This window comes from Gopherus flavomarginatus, chromosome 11 (assembly GCF_025201925.1).
Source record: "Gopherus flavomarginatus isolate rGopFla2 chromosome 11, rGopFla2.mat.asm, whole genome shotgun sequence".
In the NCBI taxonomy this organism is placed as follows: Eukaryota; Metazoa; Chordata; order Testudines; family Testudinidae; genus Gopherus; species Gopherus flavomarginatus.
Genome location: NC_066627.1, coordinates 52,420,114 through 52,439,468, shown reverse-complemented (window position 1 = coordinate 52,439,468; position 19,355 = coordinate 52,420,114). Strand labels below are relative to the sequence as shown.

The following is a 19,355-nucleotide window of genomic DNA, read 5'->3' as shown; positions in this document are numbered from 1 at the left end:
TGTGCAACAGGCACAAGGATCCAGGTTGAGCTGTGACATTTTATTGCAAGGCCCAGGGAGCAGCCCATGCCCCAGGGAGTGAGTGGGGGGCAGGGCTGGGACTGTCTTCATTTCACACCACCTTTATCAGGACACATGAGAACTTTCCCAGGGTAGACCTGAGACACAGCACCAGGGGCTGTGGGCTACAGCAAGGCCTCCTGCAGGTACAGGCTGATGGGGTGTGAGGCTGGGAGCAGAACAAGGCCAGGGGGTGGGTGTTGTTCCACCCCCCCAAGGAAAGAGGGCAGCTCCAGGGACCAGGGTAGAGGCAGCAGAGCCCCACGAGGGAAAGGCCACAGCAGGAGCTCTGGAGGGTGAAACTAGCCCTGCTGGGAAAGACAGCAGCCTCCCAGCCACTCAGCCCTAGCCCCTACCTCTGCAGTGCACGGCCTACAGGCAAGGGCCTCCTGCAAGGTGAAGGGCAGGTCAGTTTTCTCCAGCTAGAGGAGCTAGGGAGCAGGAGGACACCCACTAGCCTGTGCTAGCAGCCAGAGGCTTTGGCTCAGTACTGGAAAACCTGTATCTGCTGCAGGTGCTGAGCAGTGAGAGGCCCTGGTCCTGCCAGGAACTGGACCATGGCCTGGGAGGGGAGAGAAGCCACCCCAGGCAGCAGTGCAGGCCCCCCTCTGCCAGGCTGTCAGTAAGGCTGCTGTTGAATGAAGCGGCTGAACATGGTGAAGGCAGCTTGCGGTTGGTCTGTGGGCACCATATGGCCGGCTCCCTGCAGAAGACAGTTAAAGGCACCAGGTCAAGGCCAACCATGCAGGGCTGGAAGGAGCATCCAAGCAGCCTCACTAGGTGGGCCAGCAATTCTCAACCTCTGGCCCTGCCCCAAGAGATCCCAACTCTCTGCAATTGGCCCAGCCTCCCTCCTGCCTGCAGGAATGAAGGACACTAGGTCCTAGATGCTGAGAGGCCACAGCTCCAGGCCTCCCCTCCCAGGCCAGCTCTAGGGGACAGTGTGGCCTCAGGCCAAAGCAGAGAGGCGCTGAATCCCACCCCAGCATGAAGATGACGGTGCCCTGCCCCTTCATTGCCAGTTGGGGAAATGCGTAAGGCAGATCAGGCCCCAGGTGCTGCTGTGAACACATTGCCAGCAGCCCAGGGCTGGTTACCTTGATGGTGAGGAAGGCAATGTTGGTGAATTCCTTCACAAAACCCCCAATCTGGTCTTCAGTCCCATCGTTGTACAGCCAGGGCCTGCGGGCCACTTGTACCTGGAACCAGAGCCCAACACCCTTAGAACTGGCTCTGTGCCCACCCAGCCCTTGCTCTGCCCAGCTGTCACCTGATCACAGTTCTGGGTGGGGCAGGCCAGTCCCTGGACACTCCTCCCAGCAGTACTGGCTCTTTGGCCACATCTTTACCCTGATGCCTGTCACTGCAGCAGTCCCAGGCTGGTGTGCCCCATCAGCACCTCACTGCCCAGCAAGTCCCCCTCCCCTGCTTACCTTCTGGCTCAGGGAGTCCACGAACCACTCATCCCCCAGGAAGTTGCAGGCCATGTCGATGTCACCATTGTACACCAGGATCTGGTATTTCTGCCAAGAGCACAAGGGTGTCACCTGGGCTGGAGGGGCAGCAGCTCTGCACCTCATCTTGGGATCTGCTCAGAGCAGCTGGCAACCAAGGGCAGGGAGGGCTCAGCAGCTGACTGCAGAGCTGAATGTCACAGACACAGGGTAGCTGAGGCTCATGAGGTGCCCTGCCTCATGGATCACTTCTCCCAAAGGGGCCAGGCTAGGGTCTGGGATCCCCCAAACTCACCATGGTGCCAAGCAGCTTCAGGTACTGGTCGTTCACAGTCATGTACTGCCGCTTGTAGTTGTGGTTCACCTCCGAACTGTGAAGGAACAGGTAGAGTTATGCCAGCAGAGACTCACCCAGTCCTGGCCAGGAGGCCATGTCCTCTCCAGGCCAGAAACCCCCCCACCTGCATATGCGCCACTCAGGTGCCTCGGGAGAGATGTGCAGCGCCTGCCTCACTTCAGGGGTGTTCAGGTAGGTGGTGGAGGCTGTGGAGTTGGTGCAAGGGGGTTCTAGGCGAACCCCTTTCTTGGCTGCTGGCATCTGGAGCAGATTCTGGGAGAGGAAGAGTTATGAGAAGGAGGAGAGAAGCTGCAGCCATGGGGCAGAGACCCAGTTCCCTCACGCCTCCTGCACAATGCAGCAGGGAATTAATCACCTCTGCCCAGGCTGACCATGGGCAGCACTGCAGGCTGGCCAGAGCCAGGGCCCGGGCCCAACCCAGAGCTTTAGAGACACTGCCTGCTCCTGCAGTCTCAGCAGCTTAGCACAGCAAGACACGGGCTCCCTCTGAGTCAGGGCAGGCAGGTGCCTGTTCCCCACACTCCAGGGAGCAGAAGCCCTGACACTTACCTGCCTCCAGGAGTATTTCAGGGGCTGGTGGATGAAGGAGATGCCCAGGTCATGGCTGATGAGCTGGTCCTGATCATACCTGCAGCCAGAGCAAGAGCAGCCTGAGAACCAGGCCTGAGCACCTCCACCCCTAACCCTCATTTACTCAGCTTCCCCTTTCTAGGGCAGAGTAATAGACTCAGGCACTGGCCTCGGCATCCTGCCGAGGAAGGACAGAGCCCCAGATAGCAGCCAGGCAACTCCAACCCAAAGCCCCTTTCTGGAGGGATACTCTCCAGGGCCCCTGCCAAGATGGCCAGCAAGGACCTCTCTTCCCACCTGCTACTGGGCCTCAGGACTTTGGAGCAGTGCTGATCTCCAGACTCAAGTCAGCCACCTGGAGAGGGGCTGGAGCCAGCTGTTCCTACCTGTAGCTTCCAGGGACACCGCCAGGACATGGGGCATAGAGATTGTAGATGTTCAGGCCTGACTCCTCCACAATCTGGATCATCTCTTGCATCTGCAACAAGCCATGTGGGTTGGAATCCAGCAGGCACTACAGCAACTCACAGCTCAGGTACTATCATGGTCTGCAGGGCACTGACTGATTCAAGGAACTGCCATGGACCCCATCTGCTCAGCCACCTGCCCCTTTAAACCCTGCCTTTGGATCCAATCCCTCATGGCACCACACCCATTGAAACAGCCAGGGAAAGGACCTTGGTGCCGGTGCAGAACCCAACACAGGGTGCAGGGATCAGGCAGACTCTGCTCTGCCCTAGGGAATGACAGTACTGCTACTGCAGGCAGTGTGGTACTCCAGGGCCTCCCCAGCACTCCCTGGGCCTGGCCAATACTCACCCTGAGTGTGCAGTTCAGGTTGGGGTTTTTATGGAAGTTGCATTTTCCCTGGGAGCAACAGAAGCGCTGCAGATCTGTCCACAGCCTGGAGCAAGAGACCCTTGTGAGTGCAGGAAACAGCAATGCAATAGGCCAGGACATGAAGCACCAGCCCATAGGAAACTCCAGTGACTACCAAGCACTGCAGCACTTCTCTGCTACACAGGCTCCATGGGCATCACCCCATCCTCTACTCCCACAGGACAGCAAGGAGAGTCCTTATCTTCAAAGCACTCACTGGCCTGCATGCAGAACACCTACAAACCTAAGGCTCTGGGCTGACAATCATGAAGGATAACTACTCCTCAGGCACAATGGAGCTGTCACGATCAGGGAAAAGCAGGTGACAGAGCTGCCTCAGGAACGGCTCCAGACTGTGGGAAAAGAGACCACCCCAAACCTCCACACCTCCTGCGCCAAGTGCCAGTCATGCTGCTCCAACCAGCCTTCTCCAGTATAACAGAGCATTGCCAGTAAGAAATCAAACTTGAAGACCCTTCCACTGCACACAACCCTCCCCCTGGGGAGTAGAAGCAGCAGCCTCATGTGACAGATGTGTGCCCGGACAGTGCTCAGACACTGCAGAGAGGAGGACAGGAGGAGCCCCCCCAAGTAGAACAGAATGGAATTCCCATTCCCAGCCAGCAAGCACAGTCCTGGGGGGCATGGGCCAGTCCTCCAAATCCTTTCATCATAGCAAATCCCTTTCCTTGGAAAGGCTTCAGCCCCCCAGCAACAGCAAGGAACTGGCCTGCTGGTACCCTAGCTGTGCTGGGGTAGCCAAGCTTCAAGGGCAGCAACCCGGCCAGGGAGACTGGGCCAGAGCAGAGAATGGCCACCGATGCCCCCATCTGCATTCTGACCCTGAGTCCCAGTCCACAATCCTGAGTGCTGGAGGCCAGCACCCTCTAGCAGCAACTCAACAGCCCACAGCTCCAGTACCTGCACATTCTTACCTGGTTCCCAGGAGGCCGTGGTAATAGGCAAAGTAAACCAGGGAGTTGTCATTGATCTCATAGGAGGAGAGGCCATTTCCCACAGCAAGTCCCTAGAACACAGGGTGCAGGAGTCACAACTTGCTGTGCATTCCCCACACCAGACAGAGCAGGGACCAAGGCACCTGCTGAGCAGGAAGCACTTGCTTTGGGAGAGGAAGGGGGGCAAGCTGGCCTGGGGAAGGGGGTCTCCACAAACCCCACCCTGGAGAGGGATAGCCCAGAGCACAGTTTAATACCCCCCAGTATGGACATAGTATGATGCAAAGCCATATGCAGAGAGCTATCCTCTTGCCACACTCTTCCCTCTGCTGGGGGGCATCTCCACTGAGGCCACGTGGTGTCCACCCCCCCGCCTCATCAGCTCAAGGAGTGGCCCATGTTACAATGCGCAGCAGCAGGAAGAAACTGGGGCTAGTAGGAGTCACATGGCTGCCCCCTCTCCTCACCATATGCTCCAGGGAAGCGGTCAGAGCCTGCATGTCCCTTACCTTCAAGTTGATGCTGGAGTCCTGCATCACCCACTCAGCCAACGTGGGTATGTAAACGCCAGCATAGCTCTCCCCGGTGAGGAAGAACTCGTTCTTGCTGTACTCCGGAAAGAGGCGGAAGAACTCCTTCAGCGCCAAGTAGTTATCACGGGCCACCTACAATCAGAGGGGAGGCTGAGGCAGGCTGTACTGCAGGCACCCCAGCTCTGGAACCAGCTCCTTGCTGCAGGAGATGGGCAGTAAGGGGGGGAAGGGAGACAGGTGTCACTGCCAGGAGCCCCAGAATCTCACTCACCTGGGTGTCATTAGTGGCATAGTCTTTGTCATCAGAGTAGGAGAAGCCAACACCCGCTGGGGACTCCAGGTACAGCATGTTGGCAATCTGCAGAGACAGCCACAGATCACTTAAGGAGAAGAGGTAACAGCCAAGACTCTCCACTCTGAGGCCCCCTGAAGGTGCCAGATCATGGTACTAGCTCGATCTTGAATCAGGATGAGGCAGCATCTACTGTAGCACCTGCTAACGTGGTCAGGTTAAAACCTGTCTCGCTTGTTTCTGATGTTGGCTAGAATATGCTGGTTAACTCTCTACCACCACAACTTTACGTCCTAGTCTAGACAAAGCCTAGGAGGCAAAATGGAAGTAAAGAAGGGAGAAGCCTGCCAGAGGCTCCATTTCTATGGGAAAAATGAAGGCAGGGCTTATATGCCGGGGGGGGGGGGGGGGGAGCACTAAGGCCCAGCACCCTCCTTGGCCTCCACCCCAGCACAGGACAGGCCATTCCAATGGCAGAGGGAAGACCAGCCCTTTCAGGAAGTGAAGTCCATACCTTATTCCAGGAATAGTCATTGTACTGCAGCGTGGTCCCATCTGGCTGGATCTGATAAAGGAGAAGCCACTGTTACTGTAACAGAAGAGCCAGTGCAGGAGATGCTTCCTCCAAGGGGGACAGGCTGACCAGCCTGAGGGTGCAACAGAACCATCCCTGAACCTAGTGCCACAGGAGACAGTAAGGCTCCCCCTCCCTGCAGTTACAGCCCAGTCACCGCCAAACCTTGGAGGGACATTGTTCCCAACAAACCAGGGCAAGGGCATGGATGGGGGACTTAGGGTGGCTCAGGCCAAGGAGAGGGATGGTGGTGTCTTACCATGAAGGGGCCATGCTCTGTCAATAAGCCAGACATGGAGCTGCAGCCAGGTCCCCCGTTCAGCCACAGCACCAGAGGGCTGCTCTCAGGGTTGCTCTGAGCCTCTGTAAACCTGGAGACCCAGTGATACTCAGACCTCAGTGGTTCAGGAGTCAAATTAGCCATCAACATTACCCCAAAGAGTCAGGGATGTGGGAATTCATTGCTGCATTTACTATAGCACGTTCAACTCATATTGGAACAGTAGGACATGGAAGTATTTTGTGTATAGATCTAATTCTCACAGCAAAATGACTGACAACATTTTATCAACTACAACTGGCTAACCACCACGGGCAGCAGGTATCACAGATCAGGTCCTGCCCACACTCCACCCAAAAGCTTCCTCCTACTTCCTGCTCTGACCCCCCAATGGCCCAGCACTCGGGGCAGTTCCCCCTCCCCAGCAGCCAGGGTGGGGGGCTCTGGGCTCTAGTAGGAAATGGGGGGAGGGTTAGCCTCCCCCATGTTAACATAGCACACACAGCCTGGTTAGTGAACAGTTAAATCTAGCAGTGTTTTAGGATCACCAGCTGGAAAGAGCCACCCTCAGTGGAGTATCGCTGCTATGGCCAGGGTACCCCATGACCCGAGCCCCAACCCAGGCGGGGGAGCGGGGGCTCCTCTCCTCGCCTCGCCCCTACCAGTAGTGCAGACGCTTGTGGGGGTCGATGCGGAGGTAGCCCGAGTACTGCCGGAAGGAGGGCTGCTTGGCCAGCCCCGGCAGGTAGGTCACCTCGTCGGCGGAGGGCGCAGCCCCGACGCGGGGGGCGGCCAGCAGCAGCGCGCAGAGCAGGACGGGCCCCATCTGCGGGAGGAGAGATAAGAGTGATCCGAGGGGAAGGGAAGGGAAGGGAAGGGAAGCCCAGCCCAGCCCATCCCCGCTCCCCCGGCCCGGCCCGGCCCGGCCCAGCCCAGCCCAGCCCAGCCCAGCCCAGCCCGGCCCCGGCCCCGGCCCCGCTCCCCCCCCGCCTCTCACCTCCCGGCAGCAGCAGCAGGTTCCCCTTGACTAGGGAACATAGCACGTGATTCCCGTTTATATGAACCCGGGCGGTCACGTGACGCTGGGAGCAGCTGATCGCGGAGGGGCGGGGCAAACTCCAAATAGAGCCAATCAGAGCCCAGCGGCTCCCAGTCCCCGCCCTCAATTCCGGCTTCCTCCCGGCGCGCCAGGCCCTGTGGGCGCAGCGCCACCTGGCGGAGGAATCAGGCGCTGGCCTGGGGCCGGCTGCAGAAGGGGCGGCGGGGCGCTGCCCCGGGCGCAGCTCGCCAGGCGCGGCCCGGAGGTGGGGCCCTGCAGGGAAGGGTTTAATTCCCATGGTGGCTGCAGCAGCTCTGTCCCCCACAGCCCACGAGTGAGGGGAGCTGGTTCATTTTCTCCAGCTTCGCTCAGGCTCTCAGCAGCGGCTTAGTGGCACTAGGACCTTGAGAGCTTCGGGGGGCTCTGCTTTCCCTATTAGGAGTGTACAAATGTCACCACTCTCCCCACACCAGCTGTACAGAGCCAGGTGCCTGAGCCTGACTGGCCTGCTTAAAAATAGCCACAACCCTGTGCTCTCTGTGAAGGCCACAGAGATGGCTGCTGCCTGCCACCCACCCACCCGATTCCACCACGTCCATGGCACCAACATCCGCATTGACCCCTCGCACACTCAGGCCACCAGGGTGGAGAGCTTTGCCAACGGGCTATGTTTCAGCCAGGAGCCCCTGGAGCCTGGACAGATCTTCCTAGTGGAGATTGAGGAGAAGGAGCTGGGCTGGTGTGGCCACTTGCGGGTGGGGCTAACAGCACATGACCCAAGAAGCCTGGATGTGGTGCCAGAGTATTCGCTCCCAGACCTGGTCAGTATGGGGGACACCTGGGTTTTTGCCATCACCAGGCATCACAACCGTGTTACTCCAGATGGCTCGGATGCTCGGGTCCAAGGCTTCCTCTCAGAACCCTACCTGCTCATAGAACAAGTCAGGATTCCCCGAGACAAGCTGGTGGGACGGAGCAGGCCCAGCCAGTACAGCCACATGCTGGATGACTTGTACAAGACAAATGTGCTGCCCCCGACAGCCCGGAGGAGCAGGATTGGGGTGCTGTATGCCATCCGGTCTGACGGGATGGCAGACATGCACATCATCATCAATGGAGAAGACATGGGACCGAGTGCCAGGAGCCTCCCTGCCTCCCGCCCACTGTATGCAGTGATCGATGTCTTTGCTTCAACCAAGAGTGTCCGTGTCATCCAAGTGGAATATGGCTGTAGGTATCTGTGTTTCCTCCCCTCCCTGTAGAGCCATCCTGGACAGGCCCCCTTTGGCTGGAACAGAGCTCAGGAAGATCAGAGTAGGGTGGGGCTCCAAAAAACTACTTAAATCCAGTAAGATTAAATGTCACAGTCTCAAGGGGCACAAACTCAGATACCCTGGTGCTGAGCACAAGACTGACAGATTAGACAGGAGAAAGCACTCATTTCCTGCTGGATGCAGCTTCAGCCCTGAAAATTAGACTTAGCTCAGATTCCCCAATGCTCATTTCTCTGACCTTCCAGCCTTCCTGCCTCTTTTCTCTACACTCCTGAGGCTCTCACCTCTGTGTCCTGATCTCCACGGTTTCTGCCTCCCTGCCCTGCCCACCTATAGTTTCTGAGCTCCTGACTACTCTCATTTTTGTGACATTTCCAAGTTGGGATCAGCTTGGAGAGGCAGTTCTGGGCTGAGGTTTGGGTGCAGGGAGCAGAAACTGTGTGTTGCCATTTATGTGCTGCAGAACATCCAGGCACTCCTGTGTTATGGCCTCTGGTGAAGATGTTCATAGACAGGGATAGTGGGTATGGGACCATCCAGCTCACTTCAGTAGTGGTAAAGTCATTTCCATCGCACAGCTGTCCCGTGGATGAGGTGTGAAATCAATTTGGTGTCTTAGTCAAACTCCTGATGGGACAGGTGGACATGTCACAAAATCCACCATTGCTAATTAGCCACCTCATTGGCTACCTTAGAGAGGCCATGTACTAAGTGAGACAAGGGGCTGTGGAAGAACTCCTGACAGATGTTAATGGCTAGTAACATAAGAATTGCTATGCTGGCTAAGATGCCACATTTGTTGTAATGGACCAGTGCTTATTGGCTGATACTTGGATTCTAGATGTGAGGCCACATGTACACCACTACAATAAAACCAAAGAACAACTGTAAATATGGACCAGACAGAAGAGTGACTTATCGATGTAGGGGAAGCCTTCCCTTGTTTCACTGTCTTAAAGTTCAGATTATTTTGGCACCAAGGCTAAAATCCAGTGGTTTCTCTGCTAGTTGTTTTGAATTAGTTCTGTGAATGTCCAAACACAGGGAAATAAGATATGCTCTGCTGTGCAGGCTTTTTAGTCCTAGGATGATATTTTGAACCTGACTCATGTATTTGCATGTGCAATTATCAATCATTAAACCTACTTTGATCTAACAGGACCTCAATGCTCTAATGAGTGACTTTGGTAGCAAGCAGCCTCTCATGTTATTCCCAGACTGGACCACACCTTTTGTGGAGGGCCTGTGTCCTGCTCAGAATGTGAATCAATATCTTTTTCCCCCATCAGCCCTCTAGGCTGGAAGCTGTGGGGGCAGTTGCAGTACCAGGCAGGTTGCCTCAGGATGTTCACTAGGGCTTCGTAAGATGGCTGGAACTGATGCAGGAGGCAGACTCTGGCTCTTCTTTCACTTAAGGCTTAAGTTATTTCTATTTCTGCAAAGCTTTCTTAGCATATAAAGAGAAGTTTTACTGCCACTGTTTATTGGCCAGGAGACTGTTTGCAGAGTAAACATAGAAAGAAGTTGCCACCCTGATGCTTGTGGGTCACAAGGGAGATTCAGGGCAAGTGGACATGGGGAGGAAGATATTGCTGCAGATAGCAACAGGGACACTTCTTACCTAGTCCCCTGGTCATAACAACCCGAGAGCCCAGTGCCTCCAAGTTGAGGTAAACAAACTATCTGAAAATACTCCCAAGGTCAGGCACGTTCTCTGAACCGTGGTAACGTTTGGGCTCAGTACTGCTCTACTTATATCTCTGCCTCAGACTGCGCCTCAAATTCCTAGAAGGGACCAGCACTTAAGGCAGCCATTTTACACAGAGACATTGAGCAAGAGTTCAGATTAATCACAGCCTACTGGTTCTTAACCACAGGGCTGACATAGTGGCCAGATCATTCCAGCCTTTGAACTCTCCATCGCTCCCAGAGAGATAGTTAGGGGTGGGGCACTGTAGCAGGATAACATGGCATGAGCAGGCCCTGCTGCTGCCTGGGCTGTCCTGTGGATAGTGAATTCACTCTCCAGGATTCTCTGGTGACTTTTACCAGCACCAAATAACTCAAAGAATTAAGAAAGAAAATGTCTAGAAGCACACTGTAGATTTTATTTTTTCTGTTGAGTGTTGAGAGCCTTACAGGAAATCCGATGGGACTATGTGGGGGGTACGATCAGAGCCTGAGGCCCAGCAGGAGCACTGTTGCGAGGGAACAGAGAACTCACTGACTAAACCAGCTCTAACCAGTTAATCGTAACACTGTTGTGAAACCAGTCTCTCTGGGAAACCCCAGCCAGACCTCAGAGGGATCCAACATTCAACCCTGCTGTGTTTGCTAACTCAGGGACAGGAAGAGATAGAAAGGAGTGCTGGGGATCAGAAGTTCACGCAGCGTTTAGATGAATTAATAGGGCCTTTTCAAAATCCATCATGAAAATGCACCAGCACAGGCACATAAACTGTTCTCCTAGCCTTTACGGGAAGGATAGAAAAGTAAGTGCTTCCATCCTTCACTCTCATGCTGTGCTTCTGAGCAGTAGCTCTCCCAAGGAAAGCAGGAGAACCTTGCCCCAGCGTAATCAGCAGGCAGATTGTTGTGAGGCTGAATTAATGGTGTCCTTGAAGCAGATTAATCTGCTGCTGTCCCAGACCAAACTGCCTTCCAGGAGCCACTGTCCCAGTGGCTCTTCTGTGACAGAGCCACCTGCCTCCTAAGGTTGCCTCAGAGCAGCAAGCTCAGCTTCTTCCTTTCCTTGCTCTTTCAGTCCCTTCCTTGCAGACCCTCTGTCGACTGCTCATCCAGAAGCACATTGTGCACCGACTGGCCATCGATGGGCTGGACCTGCCTCCACTCTTGAAGAACTTCTGCAAACATGAATGAGATGGCAAGATCTCTCTCAGCAGGCAGGCCCTTCAAACGTGCAGCGCGTGAGTGATCAAGAATGGCCTTCCAGTAAGGGGTCCATGCTTCCAGAACTGCTCTTCCATCTTCACCCAAGGAGCCCCAGGAGCAGAGGTGGTCCTCCCACTTCACAGCAGCTGACTGTAACCTCAGCAGTTACACCCATCCTGACATACATTGTGCCGTGGAAGTCTGCAGTGCCATAAAATGGCACAGAGACCACTGGAATGGCAGAGCCTTACAGCACAGACAGTCCATAGCAGAAGGGAAGGAATAGCAGCAGTGGAGGGGAGGGGGGGTATTCCCTGCACACAAAGGGACACGGAGGGATTGGTGCATGTGCCAGATTGTTGTTATAGAAATGAGAGGATAATAAAGCGCTTCAAAACAGAAGCAAATTGTTGGCAGAACTGACTGGCGTGGCCTAGTCTCAGACTCCTCCACATAGCAATGGGGAGAGGGTAGCACACAATATCCCCCTGAGGTTGTGTCAATTGCTGTCAGTTACTTCAGAGTTATATAATTCAGTGATGATAAACTTGCCCTAACCAAAGGGGTTGGGGGATGTTCATTTCCCATCAGCATCCTGCACAAGAAGGTTCTGAAGGGACAATCCAGGTAAATGTGGAGCCCTGGCTGCTTCTTCCAGGCACAGAGGGACTCAGCGCTATTAGAAATGGAATAGATGAAGCAGAGGGATAGTTCCCTGCTTTGGAGGATCATGGGATCTCAGTGGGGACGGACAGAGTTAGAATTGTGGCATAAGCAGGGAGGGAGGGAGGTCAGTGGCTTGCTGGTTCCAGTGTGAGGTAAGGTCAGGGCCTGTGATGCTGGTTCTAGAATGGGGAGAGGTCAGTGCTGGTACATCATGGGGAAAAGAGGCACCAGCCTGATTTCTACACTGGCAATGTCTTATTTTGTGAAGGAAAAAGCTTCTTCAGGTTTTTTAACTTCCATCCAAGGTAACTGTTTTTCCTTCCAATATGGAAGCATTTTGTACAGAAACCAGAAAGTGATTGGAAGGGGACTCAAATATCTGTTTGCTGCATGGCAAATTTACCCATCAAATAGGAGATTTAGGATTAAGGGCTCGTTACATCACAATCCACACTTCATACGGAGACCCAAATAAAATGCCATCCTGAGGTGGCACGTAAACAGGACATGACTATATCATAATTATCTCAGCAATCCCTGCTCTGCGCAAGACCTTTCCATGGTCCAGGAACAGTTATAATAGTACAGTCCTATCTGCCCTGCATATTAACCGTGTTGGAGCTCCCCGTCACTGAGCTCTAATCTGCCATGCCAATCTGGATGGGAGGTGATTCCACCACCCTTCCCCACCCCTAACCTAGCTGTAGCTTAGCTGGTCCATTTTTACAGATGACTGTAGAAATGTCTCTTGCTGGGTCAGCATCACTCTGTCCCATAATAGGGCAGCAACATCCAAGTCTGCAGGATCTTCCTTATTAAATTCCGCAGGAAAGCCTGCCTCATACCCCTTAGAATTAACAGCTGGCTCTCCATGTTCAAAGCAATGGTCAAATGTTAACTGACTCTCACCACGCTACAGAGAGGGCGCTGAGAAGAAAGGCTAAAGGCCTCAAGCCTGGACTCCTTTCTTTCAGCCGGAAACAAAGAGAGCCAGCATCATGTGAGGATCAGTTCTTCACAGACTATATCTGTCAATCCCACCAATGGCTGGACAGGTGTTTGCACACACAAAGCCAGCCTCTCTTTGAAAATCGGGCCCTAGCTCACTAAGAAAAAGTACAGAAGAGCTGGGATTGGAATGCAGCTGCCAGTGCAATGTCCCATCATTAACCCATGCGGCATCCAGCTCACAGGGTGGAGTGGGATGCAGGAGGAGCGTTCTCCTGAGCCCAGCAACTGGAATGAAAATTACAGCCCAGTTCTCATTCCACTGGTGTAATTTCTCTTAGGAAAGATGTTTACTCAAAAATAGAGGTGACTTATTTCCAGTGCTGCACATGGAAAGGAGGATGTAATGGACAGCCATGTGATATGAATGCAGCGGAAACCCTGGTACAAACTACGTATATTGTAAATCAATTTTGCCACAAACTGATTTCTTGCTCTTCAGGCACCTATCTAGGAACATGCAGGACAACATTTTCAAAACTAGGCCTCAGATTTGCAATGCCCAGTGCTGGAGCACACCACAGAAGTTAATGTGCTCAATCAGAGAGCATAGCAAGACCCCTCTGAAAGCATGGTCCCTTGGTTTCAGTGGTTGAAAGGCAGTTTATGCAGAGACCTGCCTTAGCCCTGGAGCTCACCTGCTGAGGATTGGCAGAAGCACAATTTGCTATTAATATTCAGTCTGCTCCTACATTTTATCTTTTCCTTCCCCCTCACAGATGCCAGCAGACAGCTCCAAGTGGCAAAGAGCAATCTACTAAGTGTTTATCAGTCTGGGGAGACATCTCTTCTTGCTGGGCTTCTGGTTCCAGAAGTGCTCAGAAGGAAAACACAGGAAATTGCAGCTCCTTCACATGTAGAAGCAAGCCTTGTGTATCAGCAGAAGACACTAAAGCAGCCTTGTAGTAGTGCCCAGCAGAGTCCAAGGTTCCCTCTCAGTAGCAGATCAGGATACAAGGACGTAAGGTGGGAGCCTTATAGTGGACACTATTGTGGAAGGTATTCTAGAAAGTTTCCACAGCATAAACGGGATGAGATCTCTATATGGGATTATGCACCCGAACGGGTCAGAGAGAAGCAGCCATGTGGCCTCTCTGGCATCTATTCATGTATCTCTGTGAAAGGATATCCTCCAACCCAGCAAAGGAATGGGCAGCACATTGGTGAGCTGGGCAGCCCAGGGGGAGACTTCCCACTGGCTACTGGTGGATTTCCTCCCAGAGCTGCTTTTCTTATGCCCATAAAATTCAGTAAGAACAGAGGTCAACAGTCAGTGCAGAACCCTCCTCCAGACATCTGCATCCTCACTCTTGCCATGATGATAGCTGGCATCCCCACAGTGCCTGTGCCAGGGATTAAAGAGGAGGATCTGATCAGAGCTGCACAGAACTTCATGACAGAGAATCTAGAGCAAGGTATACAGGGGGAGATAACTCCAAAAAGGACAGGGGATGCACAGTTCTGGAAGAAAGACAGAGGAAGAGACCAGTAGACAGAAGCTTCCAGCCCCCTTCCATAGCACACTTTGAGAAGTAAAGCCAAGGAGAAATTCACAATTCAAAGCAAAAGGCTTTCAGGAAAATATTTGATGCTATATTTACATAAAGGAGTTTATATTACAGAACTCTAGCTCAAAAGGAAATTTCTGACCATACAGTAGTTCTGTTCCTGTGAATGGAGTGTTGATTCCGATGTTAACAAAACTATAAATGAACCATTGAGCCAAAACACCCCCACAAACAATTTGACATGACATGAATAAACCAGGCTGAGCTAGGGTGGAACAAATTACTGACCTAAATAGCACCTTCTGTCCTATTCCCTCACCACTCCCTGTTGACTGGTACAGAAAATTATATCTACATCTCCCTGCCCCCAGGGTCTTCTTGCCTGAAGGTGCTAGAGAGGGACCGTGCACCAACCCATCCAAATATCCTCATGTCGTGCAGCAGCTTTTACTGGCTAGGACTGAGACTGCTCTGTCCTCTGCATGCCCCCCTTGTCCCGCTACAGTACATTTAAATCTCTGATTTCTCCACTTCGCTGTTTGTCTTACAGTAACTCTAATTTCAGATTTATGGATCAGGGGGTAGCCATGTTAGTCTGGATCTGTAAAAGCAGCAAAGAGTCCTGTGGCACCTTATAGACTAACAGATGTATTGGAGCATAAGCTTCGTGCGTCTGATGAAGTGGGTATTCACCCACGAAAGCTCATGCTGCAATACATCTGTTAATCTAAAAGGTACCACAGGACTCTTAGTTGCTTTTTACATATTTATGGTAACATTGATTTGTTCCCTCCTCCCATGTCAGTGACACAAGCCTGTTGACGAGAGGGCAAGTTTATGTGGTATTAAGAGCTGACATAACCAGCCAAACCACTCCAGTGCTCCTAGCAGAGGCTGCAGACAGCAGCTCCCTGGTAGCATGGGTTGCTACCCTCTAGGGTTTGCGGCTCCTTAACAAGCAGGTTCAGTTAAATAATTAGAGGCACCGAAGTGAGAAGAGAAAAACAAAAGATGTGGTTTCAAAACAAAGGTCTGACTTCATATGAGCAAATCCTGTTCTACCAGACTAGTGGGAAGCCCCACGTCACCATGACAGGAAAGGGAAGGGAACCACAGGCTGGCTCAGATACACACACCTTCCAGTCTAACCAAAACAGATACATATCCTGGGACTAAACCACATGAACCCAGCTGAAACAACAGATAGCAAAAGGATCCCATGAGGGTTTGAATGCACAAACTGTGGGTCAGACAAGTTAGTCCCAGGTTATCACCCTCCTCCCCCATTCCATTCCCAGCTGGGTTTCCTGTTGGTTGGGCCAGAGACAGAATTCCTACCTACTTCCACCTCCTTGGATCTCATAGCAAGAGGAAGTGTTCACCCAATAGACATTTATGATCTGAAGCCAAAGGGGAAACCATCATGATGCAGATTTAAGGCCCACATTTATACAGTTTCTAAGGAGAATAAAGTGGAAGACACCACTGGAGTAATTACATTTAAACAGACATTTTTCTAGTATTTCACACCTAACTTTTCCCAAAGGCTCAGAAAGCAGGAGAGTCACACATCAAAGAGGCTGAGAGCAGAGGCACAGAGTTCTCCAGTTCTGAACTACAGCTTCACCTGAACATAAGGTCCAATCCAGCTATCAGCCAATTCTCGGAGGGTGTTGTACCTCCGATCAAACTCTTCACTGCTGCACTGGTTAAGAAGCCGACTAATCTCCGCTGTAAGAAAGGACACGGCTAAGGATTTATCCAGGGACTCATTCCAGGAGCTTTTCAAAACCTCCAAGAGGCCATCGGTGCCATTCTGCCCTGCCTGAGAGAGATTAGGTTCCTTCTGCCATTGCTCACTCAGCATCTCCGGCTGTAAGATCTTCTTATCAGAGTTCAATACAGCCAGGATGTGCCTGCAGGGCAGCTGGAAAGCTTGACTGAAGTGGCAAGTGCAGCTTTTCAGGCCCCTTTGGTTCACTTTGTGGGTGTCTTCAAGGATCTGTATATTGACTATGTCTTCATTAGTGCCTATTAGCTGCACAGACTTCTGCGCCACTGCAAACTCGTTCAAGCATAGTCTGGCTGCAGGCTCTGTGCAAATGTCTCTCAGTGACTGCCTGATGCAGTCTTCAGTCTCTTGGTTACACTCCACATCTTGGTCACCCTTTGGGTCTTCAGTGATGATCTCCAGTTTAATTTCATGGGATAAAGGATTCAAGGGGCTCTGAGGGTTTGCTAGCTGGTTCTGAGGAAGCAGAGGACTCTGAGGGGCAGGCAAGGGATTCTGAAGAACTAGGGGATTTGGAGGGGAATTCTGACCTGGCCATTTCTGATGAGCTGCTGTGAGACTGAGAGAAACTGGTGGAGAAGACTGAGCTGGCTGGTTCTGAAAAGGGAAGATCTGAGGGGCTGCCAGCTGATTCTGAAGAAGCAGGGGGCTTGGAGAAGCTGGCAGGGGATGTGGAACAAGAACCAGGGGATTTGGAGGGGAATTCTGACCTGGCCATTTCTGATGAGCTGTTGTGAGACTGGGAGAAACTGGTGGAGAACTCTTAGCTGGTTGATTCTGAAGAGCTATTTGGGGGTTGTGAGAGGTTGGTGGCGAGTCCTGAGCTGGCAGGCTCTGAAAAACTGTCTCAGTAGACATGGTACTGCTAAGAGGGTTAACAGAGAACAACATAGCGTCAGGGGGCCTCTTTGAAACACACTTCTGGTAGTGTTTCGCTAGAGAAGTGATGCAGATCTCCAGAGACAGTCCAGTGCAGAAGACCTGGCTTAACCCCCGGGTGATGATCTCCAAGTCTTTAAAATACTGATTGCATTCCATCCAATTCCTCCATCTATGCATAGCCCATATCTTGTCATTGAGAAGCCAGTGAGTATGAAGCTGGGGAAGCAAGTCTGGTTTCACAAAGTCACTCAGGATTGTGTGCATCATTCTCAGGTTGCTTTCAGTGGCTGCACACATAGTGTTCCTCAAGGCATTTAAGATCAGTCTCTCTGAGACGCATTCCAAAGACATCTGATGAATCTTCTGCTGCAGGTGCTTACATACATGGAAAACAGATAGTTGCACCTCTGCAGATGGAAATGCTTCAGAAAGAGTCTGCAACAATCGAAAGTGTGGATCTACCAGAAAGGTCTTAATTTTCTTCCACTCAGGGTTGAAGGCCTTGAAAGTCCTATACATGTGAGCTAGGCTTTCTGCAGATTCTTTAGCTGGGACAGCAAAATGAATTACCTTAGTCATCTCACCCTGCAGCTTCAGGAAAGGTCTGTCCACCATGAACATATATAGAGCTTTGCCCCTGGGATTGTGGGTTCTGTGGATGAATATAACATCAGGAAAATGCACAAATATGTTTCTCATGAGAATGGTCTGGAAGCTGATAGAGTCCAGCTGAGAGTTTTTATCTAATTGATAAGCTACCAGCGAACCACAATCAAAGCTCAGCAGTTCCTTCACAGTAACTAGGGCCATTGTTAATATGAGGTGTCTATTCCCCCTTTTGTTACAGCATTCACCACCTGATTCTCTTTATGATTGGGTGATTCTCTATGATCCAGCCACATTGGGAATGCCAGAGTCCTGGTTACCATCACAACATCCACACTGCCTCAGCCAGATTCATACTGCACTGTATGGTGATGGGCCTATTGGGAAGGAGGAAGAAGGGTGAGTAGTTAGATGGCAGGACAATGAAATGCAGCACTTCCCAACACTGGCAGACACAAGACTAGAGATTAACAGAGTGATGCCCAAACTTTGCCCAATGACGTGTGTGCAGCCTGCAGGGGGCAGAACTTCTCTGGCATGAAGCCCAGGGAACTGTACTATGTGAGGTGGGGCCAAGGGACGGCAGAAGTCCCAGCAGCCACTACTCCAGTCCTGTCCTAGTATGTGTGGAGGAGAGGGGCAGGTGGGCAGCCCCACCTCCCAGCACGTGCTGCTCCAGCCCCACCCTAGTGTGTGTGGAGGGGGGCCCCTCCCAGCATGCACTGCTCCAGCCCCGCCCTAGTGTGTGTGGAGGGGGAGCCCCTCCCAGCATGCACTGCTCCAGCCCCACCCTAGTGCATAACAGGGGAGTAGCCCCCTCCCAGCATGCACCGCTCCAGCCCGGCCTCGCTCTGGGAGCGGGCGGTGGAGGGGCAGCCCCGTGTCCCGGCATGCACTGCTCTAGCCCGCCAAGCCCGGACCCTGCAGGAGGCCTCTGCACGAGGACAGAAGGCCCCGGCGTGACGCGCTCCCGGGCCCGCCCCGCGCGAGGAGCCGTCCTGGCCCCTCTCACCTTAATGCGGCGCCTGGCCCGTCATCGCCGCCATCTTCGCTTGGCCCGGGGCACTGACTGACAACCAACCACACCACCAATCAGAAAAGCGGCTGTTCCGGACCCCCAGCCAATCAGAAGAGATCTCGCTCTCTCTTGGGGAATCTACCAATCACAGTACAGAGAGAACGGACAGACTAACCAATCAGAGTATAGCATTGCCGTAAGCGGGAGTCTGGTCTCCATGGTTACACGTCTTCCAATGGGAGCTGCGGAGAAGGTCGCAGCAACGTTTCCTGGACCCGGCGAACTGGGACTCCGGCAGCGCAGGCCGGTCACGTGACCCCTCCCCCCCCCCGGAGTTTATGGGCGGCGGGGGCGTGTCGGGCCCGCCCGGAGCCGGGGCTGCCGCTGGCCACGCGCTGCCCCCAGCAGAGGCGGAGGAAGGTTTTGTGGAGACCGGAGCCAGAGCATTGCACGCTGCCCCTGCACCCAGCCCCAAGACCAGGGCAGCTCTGTCATGCCCGCCCCCTGCAGCCCCAGCAGGGAGCTGGCGCTCCTCCGGGCCCTGGGGCTTCCCCCCGCCAGCGGGAGCTTTTCCTGCCCACCGGGCACTCCAGCTGGGGACTGCTGCTGCTGGAAGCAGGGGTGAGGCATGGGGGCTTTCCCAGCTCCATTCCTGCCCAGCTCTCTTACCAGGGATTTGGGAGGCGGGGGTGGGGGGGAGCAATTGGCCAGGGC

General features: G+C 53.2%; 3 protein-coding genes across 3 annotated transcripts; 1 reads left to right on the top strand and 2 right to left on the bottom strand.

Annotated features, from left to right (window-relative positions):
• Positions 1–19: 19 nt before the first annotated feature.
• On the bottom strand, positions 20–6,807 carry CTSA (cathepsin A). The gene is made up of 14 exons (XM_050917732.1): positions 6,619–6,807; positions 5,936–6,047; positions 5,617–5,667; positions 5,082–5,168; positions 4,787–4,942; positions 4,257–4,348; positions 3,262–3,346; positions 2,829–2,920; positions 2,422–2,500; positions 1,976–2,124; positions 1,810–1,885; positions 1,494–1,583; positions 1,158–1,259; positions 20–763 (listed from the first exon to the last, which is right to left on the bottom strand). The coding sequence occupies exons 1-14, from the start codon at positions 6,780–6,782 to the stop codon at positions 680–682; spliced, it is 1,419 nt and encodes a 472-aa protein (XP_050773689.1). The 5' UTR covers positions 6,783–6,807; the 3' UTR covers positions 20–679.
• Positions 6,808–7,311: 504 nt separating this feature from the next.
• NEURL2 (neuralized E3 ubiquitin protein ligase 2) lies at positions 7,312–11,149 on the top strand. Its single transcript, XM_050917740.1, has 2 exons — positions 7,312–8,225; positions 11,034–11,149. The coding sequence occupies exons 1-2, from the start codon at positions 7,445–7,447 to the stop codon at positions 11,147–11,149; spliced, it is 897 nt and encodes a 298-aa protein (XP_050773697.1). The 5' UTR covers positions 7,312–7,444.
• A 2,906-nt stretch (positions 11,150–14,055) lies between these two features.
• Positions 14,056–18,932, bottom strand: ZSWIM1 (zinc finger SWIM-type containing 1). The gene is made up of 3 exons (XM_050917721.1): positions 18,636–18,932; positions 15,971–18,000; positions 14,056–14,178 (listed from the first exon to the last, which is right to left on the bottom strand). Exons 2-3 carry the CDS (start codon positions 17,825–17,827, stop codon positions 14,140–14,142), a joined length of 1,896 nt encoding a protein of 631 aa, XP_050773678.1. The 5' UTR covers positions 17,828–18,000; positions 18,636–18,932; the 3' UTR covers positions 14,056–14,139.
• Between the last annotated feature and the right edge of the window lie 423 nt (positions 18,933–19,355).